Here is a 13,864-nt window from a genome sequence, read left to right on the forward strand (position 1 = left end):
CCTTAAAAAAGCCCACAATGTGCTTCTAAAACTAGGGAGCATTGATTCTTACTGCACTCTTAAAAATAAAGGTTCTTTATTGGCTATGATGGTTCCATGAAGAACCTTTGAAGTCCTGCTTTAAAGCTCATCTTTGATCACCAAATCTCCTTTTTTTTTTATTCTTCATGTCTTAAAATATCTTGAATGTAACTCGACACCCTTGCCTCATTTAGAATATGCGGTTCTATGAATATGCAAATGAGCTCCACCTCCACTCACTCACTCAGCTCAGAGATCCACTGGTTGACGATCACACGTTGATCTGATTGGTTACAAGGTAGTTTGTGACGTTAGAAACACCAGCGATTTCAAAGCGTGTTTTCTGTCTTTGGTTCACTGCAGTTTTAAGGAGAAAATACTCAGCAATGCTGTCAACTTATGAATTACATGATCTAGTTAATATTTATAATAAAATTCTGAACACACAACTAAACAATATAACATTTTTAATTATTTTGAATGAATGATTCAATGACTTACTCATAAAGATGTAAAAAAGAATCAAGGTTTTTGAACAAATCTCGTAAATTCATGAAGTACATTTTTGAAGTTGCTATAGTGCAATGATGGGATGTTCATAAATGTTATGACGTCGTCATCTTACATGTGATGTTAGTAAAATCAAGCCTTTGTTAAGGGGTCAAATGTCACAGCTTAACAGGATTGAAGGCTAATTTTGCAACGTGTCTTTTTCCACATTGCATCACATTTCATATTTGGTTCCTGACATGTGTGAGTTGTTTGGTTAATAAGGTTGTGTTTTCTGCAGGTGACCTGTACGGTGCGATCGGCTCCCCGGTGCGCCTGTCCCGTACGGTGGTGGTGGGCCGGCGCCAGGAGCTGGTCCAGCGGCTCCTCTATGTACTGACGTACTTCATCCGCTGCTCAGAGCTGCTGGAGATGCACCTGCTGGAGAGCGCCGAGGACGAGGCCATCGTCATGCCCGGCTCGCTCATCACCACCTCGCTGCGCCCCGGAGAGGTGGAGGACTCCGAGTACGTGCTGGTCACCATGCACAAGCCCAGCCAGGACTACCTGACCCACAGTGCCGAGGCTGAGGACGGGTTACAGAGCAGGTCTTACATGGAGGCCGAGGTTTCAGACGAGCACAACCATCCCACCGCACCCGACGGAGACGCTCCCGTCTGCAGGTGAGAGGGATTCTTGTGATTCTAAACTGAACTCAAATGGCTCTGAGAATTGGGTAAGAGACAAACATTAATGACTTAAAGGTGCAGTGTGTGAGTTTTAGCGGCATCTAGTGGTGAGGTTGCGAATTGCACCCAACAGAAGTAACGCTGGCCGACAGGAAGTGATGTCGTCGTCTGATAACAGAGAGTAGCCAGTTAAACACTGAGGTTTCTTTACAAAGATAAATTAAGAAATTAGGTTTACTTGATTATTCAGTAAAAACTACGTTATTGCGAATTTTATTGTTACCTGTTCATCATTGTGTCAGTGTTTTATTCGCTGACTTTAGCTGAAGCTTCTTTACACGAAGAACAACATAGTGACGAAACGCGTTTGTCCGCTCAGGGCCACTGTAGAAACATGTCGATGTAAGCGGACCCGCGGTGTGTGTAGAGAGAAATGCCTCATTCTAAGCTAATAAAAACATAACGGTTCATTATGTAAGGTCTTTATACACCACTGAACACATAGTTATGTATATGATATTGCATTTCTGTCAACAGATCCTCCTAAATATTACACAGTGCACCTTTAATTGGGCAAATTGAGAGATGAAACCATGCTGATGACCTGGGTCTGTGGTGGAGTAGTGAGTTTGACGTGTAATTGAACTCGAGGGACTGATGGGTTTGTGAACCCGAGGTTACCCTGTGAGTCAGTTCTAGAGCTCCTGTCCAATTTTAGGGAAAAATCGGGTCCATCGGAGACGTCCAATAGATTTCTTAGGCGCGCCGAAAGAACACCACAGACACAGTGTAATCACCATGGGAAAATCTCAGAGTAAAACTGGGAGCTGTGAAAAATTTGATACACACCAGTCGTGTTTTGCCAGATGAAAAGATTATCTATGTATCATCCTTTTACTCTTTTAATTCCTTTTATAACGGTTTTAATGTTCCTTGCTTTTATTTTGTGATTTATTTTAATTCCTTTTTGTTTGATAACTTTATTAAATGTATGTATATGTCCTACCTATTAGACAGAAAGGGTACATAAATATGACATTTATTATGGGTTTATGTGAGGATTGTTTGAAGTTTACTTAAATTAAAAGTTGTTATATTTTTTGAAGCCTAATAAATGTAAAAAAAAATCGATAGCTTTCAATTATACTGTAATGTTGAATGGCTATAATTAATGTTTAAAATTGGGGGAAAAATAATTTTTTTATCCATAACTGTATTAGTATCAGTGATACTGACCTTCATTCATATAAAGATGCCATTAAACAAGTATTTAAAATATACTGTCTATGTTGTCTCTACATTAATTTGGAGATTAACTGTGAAATTATTACATTATTAAATATATAAACCTATAAAAACGTAAGTATTTTTAATCGCGATTAATCGCAGAAAAATTTATTAATCGAGTAAAAAAATTTTTATCGATTGACAGCACTGAAATAAACTTGCTTTGCCTTGCAGGGAGGCGGAGAGTCCGCGGCTCGAGACTCGCCTGGAAACCGTGGTAAAGATCGGATCCACCTCGCCGTGCGAGAGACGAACCTCGCTCGAGGTTTCAGCGGATGTGCCTGAGGTTAAAACTGGCGAGCCACCCAGGGTCCTTCATTCCCCAAACGCCCTGCTCGAGAAGAAGCCGCCCGACAAGAGCTCAACACTCCCAACCTTTCATCTCGACGAGAACGAACCCTCTTCCAAAGTCACATTCCTCATCGGAGACTCCATGTCTCCTGAATCTGACATGGAGAGTCGGCAACTAAAGGTGGAGAAGGAGATCAAGAAACACAAGAAGCTTCTCAAAGACAACCAGCAGAGGCTGTGTAACGCCGAGGCGAAGCTCAAACTGGACCAACTCAAGACCAACGATGGCGTGAATGCACCGTCCCTCACTAGAAAGATGTCTCAGTGGGGGCCTAGAGTGCAAGGGGACTGCACGGATATGTTCGACGAGTATTTCAACGAGGACAACCCTGTGGAGACCAGGACTATTGACGATGTCTATCCGAAAGCTGCACAAACAGGGATTAAAACCTGCTGTTCTGCTGAGCAGGACAAGGGCATCGAGATCTCGCTGAGTGTGCCTTCGCCAGGCCCAGTGGTGGACCAGAAGAAAGCTCTCCCGCTGAACGACTGGGAGATCCCACGCAACGAGAGCTCGGACAGCGCGCTGGGCGACAGCGAGAGCGAGGACGCCGGACAGGAGCTTCATCGGCACGAGTCCGACGGGCCGTTCTACAGCGACGAGCAGAACGACTGGCAAGATGAGCTCGAGGTGCCGTTACCCGGGTAAGACTCTGGTTTGGATCTTCTTAACCCTCTGGAGTCTGAGCGTTTTTTTTGGGCCCTGGGGGTGTTCTGACATGCTCTGACATTTGTGCTTTTTTCAGTTGCTTATAAACATATTAATGGCAAAGGTGTAAATTCACTCTATATAGCACAAACAGGACTACAATAATATGTGAGCCACATGTATGTACATGTTTTCATTTTTGAGAGAATAATGTTTATGCGTGGTTATCGAAAAAACTAAAAATTAAAATTTTTGAAATAAGACCACAAAACACATACTAAATATGTGGCAATAAGACTTTTGACTTATGGATGTCGTCGCCTATAGTTTTTTCTTCAAAATTATGTGAAAATAGTCTTGCTTTATCGTTCACATAAAACCATACATTGATTTAAATTGATGTAAAACAGGTTTTGCTTGGAAAGCCAATATGCGAGGGGGCGTGAACGAGGAGTGGTTTACACCTTAGAATACACCCACTCTGCATAATGATGAGCCATTCACTCAGGTGTGACACTGACTGAGCCACAATGAAAGGACAAAAGATATATTTAGAAGAAGACTTATATTGACCATTTAAGATTTTGCTTACATCTATCTTGTAAATATGTTTTGCTATTTTATTAAAATGGTTACAATTACAACAATAATTACAATTTCAACAATATTTCAAGTGTACTCTTTCTTTGTAAAAAAAAATGATTATAGGCCCTACATTTTATCTATGTATTCATTAGTTTGAATATAACCAACATTGGAACAGCTAACATCTTAGTTGATGACTTTATTTTTGACAAAAATCGTATTTTATATATAGAAATGGCTAAACAAAAGCTTATTTGATGTGGCAGTATATTCTACAGTAAAAACTGTACCCAAATCTACTAAACAAAATGTTGTCTTTCATATTTCGTCTGACTGTAACGTTGTTTTCATGAAATATTAGGGCATATTGTTAATTTGCAGTTTAATACGTTGCTTATACAAATAGCCTACATTTTATTTCAACATTCAGTCGATGTTTACTTATCTCAGTATAGCAATACAGTTTGCTAAAACATCATCATTCATTCACACACGCGATTTAAATTTAAACTGTCTTTGCCAGCTGTGGTAAACAGCGCGCATTCATGCCGTTTATTCATTCATAAACAGAAACCCACGTGAAGAAATTCACGTGAGAAGGAAAAAACTTACTTGTATTCCTCAGCTCGCTCCTCGATATACCCGCACTTCTGAGGGACATTTTCGATTAGTATTATTCCTCACAGCGCTGCAAGACGGTGTAAACAATGATCTAAATAAACGTGTGTGTTTTCTCGAGCTGATGGGGGCGTTCACAGGATTGCCCCAGCCATTTGCGTTTGAATAGCGCGCGCTCTCCGTGGGCGGGGCCGATTATAACGTAATGAGATGAGATGAGCTCGACTGGAATCGCTCTCTTTTAATACAGATTTCACAAGATGAGAATAATTGTTTTTTTATATAAATGACTTCATTTAAAAGAAGAGAATTCAAGCTTCATGCCTGTCTGTCTGTATGTCTGTTTGACTGAGTATTCGCTGAGTTATTGTTAATTTTCGGACGCGTTTCAGAATGGACTTCACTGGCAGAGAGAAGGCAGAACTCGCTTCGTGTTTATTTTTCTTTATTTGGCAAAAAGCACAACACTTTGTTTTTATTGTGAGTATACACAAAAATAATACACATTTAACAGAATCGATTGATGTATGAAACTCCTATGGAAAATCAAAGTCAACAGAGTATTTATGAGTTTCTTTTACACTAATAAAAAAAAAGCGAGCTGGTATCGCCGGCGATACCGTAGACCTCAGGGGGTTAAAGGAGTAGCTCACTTCAGAATTAAAATCTCCTGATAATTAACTCTCCCCCTCGTCATCCAAGATGTTCATGTCTTTCTTCAGTCGAGAAGAAATGGAGGTTTTTGAGGAAAACACTCCAGGATGTTTCTCCATATAGTGACTTCAATGGGGTCCAACGGGTTGAAGGTCCAAATGTGAGTTTCAGTGCAGCTTCAAAGTCTCGACACGATCCAGCCGAGGAATAAGAGTCTTATCTAGACAAACCAGCTGACATTTTATGACAAAATAAACATTTATATGTTCCGGTCTATAAATGTAGAGTAATAAACAAAATAAATGTTTATATAAGTCTAGATAAGACTCTTATTCCTCGGCTGGATCGTGTCGAGACTTTGAAGCTGCACTGAAACTCACATTTGGACCTTCAACACGTTGGACCCCATTGAAGTCACTATATGGAGAAACATCCTGGAGTGTTTTCCTCAAAAACCTGCATTTCTTTTCGACTAAAGAAAGAAAGACAAACATCTTGGATGACGTGTGGAAGGTGAGTAAATGATTAACTAAATGAAGTGAACTAATCCTTTAGCCGGTTGCGGCTATGTAAAATAAATGTCAATAATGAACGAGATGATCTGTTTTCTAGGGAGAAGCTGGTGGAGAACTTCTCTAAACCGAGCATTGCAAACTTTGGGAGGTCATTGTTTGGTGGATACTGTCCCACATATGTTCCAGACTTTGTTCTGCACGGAGCGCCCAATGACGAGAAGCTGAGGCAGAACCTCGTGTCGGATCTGGCCCATGCAGTTCAGGTAAAGACCACCTCCAGTGGATCACATGACTAGCACTTGGTGGTACTTGCTAAGCGTCAAATCAGTGTTGGGCTGCTTCAACACATTTTTTTATCAGATTGATCTTAATTGACGTTGATGTGGGTAGTGCAATATTTAAAGTCCCCCTGTAGTAAATAATTTGATCCTTTAAAACTCATCTTTGATCACCAAAATGACATATTTAAGTGTTTTTTTCTTAAAAAAAATGTCTTCATGCCTTGAATGTAACTCGACACCTTTGCCTCATTTAGTATGCGTGGTTCTATGAATATGCAAATGAGCCCCGCCTCCACTCACTCACTCAGCTCAGAGATCCACTGGTTGACGATCACATGTTGATCTGATTGGTAACAAGGTAGTTTGTGACGTCAGAAACACCAGCGATTTCAAAGCGTGTCTTTGGTTCACTGCAGTTTTAAGGAGGAAATACTCAGCAATGGTGTCGACTTATGCTTTAAGACAAACCATGTGTAAATTCATATTAAAAACACCACATAGACACATAAACAACATTAAAACCCAGATTTTCACCACAGAGGGACTTTAAATGCACAGAACTGTGACTGTGATGTGATAAGTGAGTGAGTGTTTGTTGTGCAGCACCCAGTGCTGGATGAGCCGCTCGCGGAGGCCGTGTGCATCATCGCAGACACTGATAAGTGGAGCGTTCAGGTGGCCAGCAGCCAGAGACGACCCTCCGACAAACTGGGTCAAGAAGTGCTGGTGTCCAGCCTCGTGTCCGGCCTGCTCCAGTCCACATACCAGCTCTACAGACTCAACCTGTCTCCCAACTTCGTGAGTTAAACTCCCTCTCGCTTCAACACGTTTCACAAGGACAGAGAATCCAGTGTAATCCGTAATGAGCCAATCATGTTTGTATATGTGGTTCATGATGCTTTAGTGCGTTATGTGATATACACTACTGGTCAAAAGTTTTAGATCGGTAAGATTTTTAATGTTTTTAAAAGAAGTCTCTTCTGCTCACCAAGGCTGCATTTATTTGATAAAAATACAAACAAAAACAATAATATTGTGAAATATTATTCCGATGTAAATCATCTGTTTTCTATGTGAATATATTTTAAAATGTAATTTATTCCTTTGATCAAAGCTGAATTTTCAGCATCATTACTCCAGTCTTCAGTGTCACATGATCCTTCACAAATCATTCTAATATGATGATTTGATGCTCAAGAAACATTTATGATTATTATCAGTGTTGAAAACAGTTATTTACATTTTTATTTCATGATGCTATGATGAATAGAAATTTTAAAAGAACAGCATTTATCTGAAATCTAAAGCTTTTGTAATATTAAACACTACCGTTCAAAAGTTTGGGGTCAGGAAGAATTTTAATTACATTTTTTGGGGAAATAAATAAAATAAATCAATACTTTTATTCATCAAGGACGAGTTAAACTGATCAAAAGCTACAGTAAAGACATTTATAATGTTAGAAAATATTCTATTTTAAATAAATGCTGTTCTTTTCAACTTTCTATTCATCAAAGATTTTTTTTTTTTTTTTTTACACAGTTTTCAACACTGATAATAATAATGAATGTTTCTTGAGCATCAAATCATCATATTAGAATGATTTGTGAAGGATCATGTGACACTGAAGACTGGAGTAATGATGCTGAACATTCAGCTTTGATCAAAGGAATAAATTACAGTTTAAAATATATTAAAATAGAAAACAGTCGTTTTAAATTGTCATAATATTTCACAATAATACTGTTTTTTTATTTATTTATTGTTTTTTATCAAATAAATGCAGCCTTGGTGAGCAGAAGAGACTTCTTTTAAAAACATAAAAAATCTTACCGATCTAAAACTTTTGACCAGTAATGTACATCTGGCTTCATACCACGTTTCCAGATGCACGTCAAACTCTGAGCAGAGTTTATGATTTACAGTGAATCGAGCGGCTGAAAACATGAGCTCACAGTGCCGCGCTTCACTCTGAAACACACAGCGAATGCCTTTCAGGAAATCACAGCCTAGCTTTATTATAGATTAATCTATATTTAACTTATATTTCATGCAGTGCGGACTGTTTGATAACTTTATTCAATTTCTGTGTATGTCATACCTGTTAGACAGGAGGAACGCGGGTACATTTGACATTAATTATGGGTTTATGTGAGGATTATAAGTTCACTTAATCTAATAAATGTTACAAAAAATTATAGCTTTCAATTACACTGTAATGTTGAATGTCTATAATAAATGTTGACAGCATTAATTGACAGCACTAATTTCAATACATAGTGGAGGCCAAATAAAGCTGGTTCAGGATCACTAGCAGCCTCCAGGCATGTGTGTTTGGGGCAAGGGTTAAGGCTGAACTGAACTAGAGCCGGATTGGCCTCTGTGTGTTGGCATGAGTGTGACTCTCGCTCTGCTTTCAGTGCATCATGCATCTGGAGGACCGTCTGCAGGAGCTGTACTTCAAGAGCAAGATGCTGGCGGAGTACCTGAAGGGGCAGACCCGAGTGCACGTGAAGGAGCTGGGCATGGTTCTGGGGTAAGACTCGTGGCATGCTGGGACAGTCTTAGTGCTGGGCGCTAACAACTAACACTTATATCACGGGATTTCTCACAATTATCCCGGTTTCACGGTATATGACGGGGTTTTTTCCAAGCATGACTGTGTGTTCACCACATACTGAGTCAGAGAGGAAATAATGCAGTAGACTGACTCAGAATGCCCTATTTTACTGTCATGAGTGAATATTGTAGAAAAATCCACACTAGTATTAATATAATACAGGTTTGCAGTGTTTATAAAGAGTTGCCAGCAGGAGGCGCTGTAGGAGCGGATATCACTCATAAACGCTGCTTTATCAGGAAAGATAAAGAAAGATTCAATGAAAATAACATCGAAACTTTTCTAAAGACAGCCAGTTCCCTTCACATACACTCATATAAAAACACCCGCACCGCGTTTTGACTGTGAAACGGTCAGTGCTCGTGTTTATTCAGTGATGTCAAAGCCTTCTGGAGAATCTATTAGTGGCGGTCAGTGTTGATATTGTGAACCAATGTATGGGAAACACTGTAATATCATTTGACAGCTATCAAATATAGTTTAACCTCTCCATCTTCACTGTCACGCTCAGTAACACACGTGTAACAGTGAAAAGACCCTCTCAAACAGTGTCGCGCCGCTATTTAAAGGTGCAGTGTGAAATATTTAGGAGGATCTGTTGACAGAAATGCGATATCATATACAGTACATAACTATGCTTTCAGTGGTGTATAAAGACCTTACATAATGATCCGTTATGTGTTTATTAGCTTAGAATGAGGCATTTCTCTACACACACCGCGGGTGCGCTTACATCGACATGTTTCTACAGTGGCCCTGAGCGGACAAACGCGTTTCGTCACTATGTTGTTCTTCGTGTAAAGAAGCTAAAGCTAAAGTCAGCGGATAAAACACTGACACAATAATGAACAGGTAACAATAATATTCACAATAACATCGTTTTACTGAATAATCAAGTAAACCTAATTTATTAATTTATCTTGGTAAAGAAACTTTTTAACTGGCTACTCTCTGCTGTCTCAGACGACGACATCACTTCCTGTCGGCCACCGTAACTTCTGTTGGGTGCAGTTCACAACCTCACCACTAGATGCTGCTGAAACTCACACACTGCACCTTTAAGCGACACACACCGGTATTGCGGTATATAAAAAATGTATATCATGACAAAAATCAACAGTGGTATTCGGTATGAACTGGTGTGGTGAAGTGATGAGGCAAGCAATTTTTTAATCACAAGTGTATCCAGTGTATCATCGCCCAGCACTAGCGTGTGTAACATCGCCCAGCACTAGCGTGTGTATCATCGCCCAGCACTAGCGTGTGTAACATCGCCCAGCACTAGCGTGTGTAACATCGCCCAGCACTAGCGTGTGTAACATCGCCCAGCATTAGCGTGTGTATCATCGCCCAGCACTAGCGTGTGTAACATCGCCCAGCACTAGCGTGTGTAACATCGCCCAGCACTAGCGTGTGTATCATCGCCCAGCACTAGCGTGTGTAACATCGCCCAGCACTAGCGTGTGTATCATCGCCCAGCACTAGCGTGTGTATCATCGCCCAGCACTAGCGTGTGTAACATCGCCCAGCACTAGCGTGTGTATCATCGCCCAGCACTAGCGTGTGTAACATCGCCCAGCACTAGCGTGTGTATCATCGCCCAGCACTAGCGTGTGTAACATCGCCCAGCATTAGCGTGTATCATCGCCCAGCACTAGCGTGTGTATCATCGCCCAGCACTAGCGTGTATCATCGCCCAGCACTAGCGTGTGTATCATCGCCCAGCACTAGCGTGTGTAACATCGCCCAGCACTAGCGTGTGTAACATCGCCCAGCACTAGCGTGTGTAACATCGCCCAGCATTAGCGTGTGTATCATCGCCCAGCACTAGCGTGTGTAACATCGCCCAGCACTAGCGTGTGTAACATCGCCCAGCACTAGCGTGTGTATCATCGCCCAGCACTAGCGTGTGTAACATCGCCCAGCACTAGCGTGTGTATCATCGCCCAGCACTAGCGTGTGTATCATCGCCCAGCACTAGCCTGTGTAACATCGCCCAGCATAGGGATGGCTCGATACCACAATTTTGGTTTCGGTACGATACCAGAACCTAATACCTCGGTATCGATACTAAATCGATACCACAGGTGACAAATAACCGGCCTCAAAATTTAAGTGAATTGAAACTATTTTATTAAAAAACACTGCTTGAAACTCTGCAGTACCGAATATGCAAACAAAAAGTATCAAAATGTAAAAAATTAAAAATAAATTTTAAAAAAACAGTCAGGGAACATACAGTAGCCTAGGTTAAATTTTGATTTTGGAAAGAAAAGAAAAAACCTGAAATGATACAATTAAAATAGGTTAATATCTATAATAATAAATTAATATAGAATAATAATAGAATAATGAAATGACATGTTAACCATTAGCTGTCAACAGAGAATTATCAACATTTATAGCATTTATTCATCTTGGTTTGAGTACTGTTTGGGTTCATATTAGTTTAATGCATTGCATAAAGTAGGCTAATGTTAACATGCTAAACATGTATTAGTATATTTAAATAATAATTACTGATTGATCTAGATTAATACATGTTATAATACTGTTAGGTCAGGTTACCTAATGAATGTTGACAAATGTAGCTTAATTGTAAAGTGTTATTCTAACATTCATATTAGTAATATCCATATTACTACTATTACTCTTTCTCTCTCGGCTGATTCCTAGGGGTCGCCACACTAGCAATTTTACTAGCACTAATACTAAAATGAATATTACTAATCTCTTTATTCATTCAAATTCAATTAATATATGATTGTTTGAATGTGCAAAAATTATGAGACCTAAACTTCATTGGTTCTAGCGTGTCATGCAAGCACATTTGAGCTTTCGTGTTTACCGTATCATATTTAATTGATAAGCTCTTATGTATGTGCGCTGATCAGTGTTGTGAATAGAAGTCTAAATTAAATCAGTTGAATGATGCTCACCTGTCGATCTCTGAACTCTTTGAACAAGTCAGGATGAGCAAGTGACAAGTGCTTAGCCAGACTGTGTTGCCTCCCGTGGCTAATTTAAAGCAGCGTTTGTAGAGTGGTGCATTGAGGTCTGTTGCTTCACCTTTCTCATTACTTTTGTAAGCAAAGTAATGCTATATTTCACTCCTACTGCTCTCTTTATTTATTAATTTCGGGCGTGTAGAATCATAGACAGTATGTGTAGAATGAGCTTCATCTGTTTGATCCATCGTGTTCCTCCGTTGTCACGTTTGCCGGTTTTGCGTGACCCGCGTCAGTTTGGGTAGCGCACTGCCGCCTAGCGGTGAACTTCGAAACAGCAGCGCATCAAATACCGAATTGAGCAAAATTATGATATTGTACCGTTTGAAATATAATATATACCGGTATTTTTGCAGTACCGGTATACCGCGCATCCCTAGCCCAGCATTAGCGTGTGTATCATCACCCAGCACTAGCGTGTGTATCATCGCCCAGCACTAGCGTGTGTAACATCGCCCAGCACTAGCGTGTGTATCATCGCCCAGCACTAGCGTGTGTAACATCGCCCAGCATTAGCGTGTGTATCATCACCCAGCACTAGCGTGTGTATCATCGCCCAGCACTAGCGTGTGTATCATCTCCCAGCACTAGCGTGTGTAACATCGCCCAGCACTAGCGTGTGTAACATCGCCCAGCACTAGCGTGTGTATCATCGCCCAGCACTAGCGTGTGTATCATCGCCCAGCACTAGCGTGTGTAACATCGCCCAGCACTAGCGTGTATAACGTCGCCCAGCACTAGCGCGTGTATCGTCGCCCAGCACTAGCGCGTGTATCATCGCCCAGCACTAGCGTGTGTCACATCGCCCAGCACTAGCGTGTGTATCATCGCCCAGCACTAGCGTGTGTATCATCGCCCAGCACTAGCGTGTGTATCATCGCCCAGCACTAGCGTGTGTATCCGGCGAAAGCCAACGATCTGATGATGTTCCCTTTATTCCCACAGGATTGAGTCGAACGACCTGCCTCTGCTAGCGGCCATAGCTAGCACACACTCGCCGTACGTGGCCCAGATCCTCCTGTAGAGAGGTCATCGGGGTTCATCAGGGGTCACCGGGGGTCACCGGGGTCAGGGTGAGCAGACTGCAGGACAGATGCTCTTCACCAAACCCACAGATTCCCAGAAACCCTCTCCGGACGATCACTTTTTCACAATGTGGACGGAGTTTTTTTTAAATCCTCACACCACGCCTGAATGTAGAAGCCAAAGAAGCCCTTGCGTTCGTGAACAAACACTGAAGCCGTTCGCGGCGCCTTCTTCACATCCACATAGGAAGCAGAGACTCTTAAAATCAGTTTTATGATTTTAAATAGGTTATATTCTCAGTCGTGGCAGTGAGTGATCATGTTGATATCCTTATAATGTGTTTACAAGAGAACTAACCCTGTTGTTTCCAGAGCTCTACCTCACACACACACACACACACTTTTCTAACATGTTAAATGAAACACTTCTTCACGTCTGGTTCTCAGTCACCCAGTAAATCTGAACCCACGGCACAATCTCCCACCAATGAGCTCTGAGGATTCGACATTTTGTTGTTTTGTGTTTCGGCAAAGTCACTTTAGCGGTAACGGTGTTTACCCGTCCCGTGGAGGAAGAGGATCAAGAGATGTACTTTTATTATGTGAACAGTCATGTAAACGTGATGTGTGTGTGTAAAGGCTGTGGAGGAATACAGCAGGAGAGAGAGAGAGAGAGAGATCAACACTCACTCACTACATCACATTTGTGCTGGACTTTTTCTATGTAACGCTGATCCAGGGACATTCAACAATCATGTACTTTCAGGATTGAAATGCTGAATCTTCGTGTAATGATGATTGTTAGCGTGCAGCCAGTTTGTTTACTGATGAAACATGCATATGCTATTATTAACTCTTTCCCTGCCATTGACAGAATGTCCGTCTTTCTGTGTTTCCACTGTTAAACTGTAGGGGGCGCTATCACACACCCTCTGACAGAGAACATCTCCTGATGTGAAGGAGAAGCAGAAACCAGCGATACAAGCATGTTTTAGTTTTTGGGGGGAAAAAGCAAAATTTTGATTAAAAATTAGCATTTTTTTAATGAAATTTACTTACATTCAAGTGTTGA

General features: G+C 41.0%; 1 protein-coding gene across 2 annotated transcripts in view; it reads left to right on the forward strand.

Moving 5' to 3' along the window:
- Positions 1–13,864, forward strand: part of fnip1 (folliculin interacting protein 1) — a 45,685-nt gene that overhangs the window by 31,221 nt on the left and 600 nt on the right. For both annotated transcript variants that reach the window (XM_082141220.1, XM_082141221.1), the window contains 6 exons: positions 812–1,193; positions 2,661–3,482; positions 5,956–6,121; positions 6,743–6,937; positions 8,560–8,675; positions 12,713–13,864. The exon at positions 12,713–13,864 is cut by the window's right edge and continues 600 nt beyond it. In XM_082141220.1, coding sequence (XP_081997346.1) covers positions 812–1,193; positions 2,661–3,482; positions 5,956–6,121; positions 6,743–6,937; positions 8,560–8,675; positions 12,713–12,791 — 1,760 coding nt within the window. In that variant the 3' untranslated portion in view covers positions 12,792–13,864. The remainder of the gene's footprint in view (positions 1–811; positions 1,194–2,660; positions 3,483–5,955; positions 6,122–6,742; positions 6,938–8,559; positions 8,676–12,712) is intronic.

This window comes from Leuciscus leuciscus, assembly GCF_965113295.1.
Source record: "Leuciscus leuciscus genome assembly, chromosome: 16".
NCBI classification, from domain to species: Eukaryota; Metazoa; Chordata; class Actinopteri; order Cypriniformes; family Leuciscidae; genus Leuciscus; species Leuciscus leuciscus.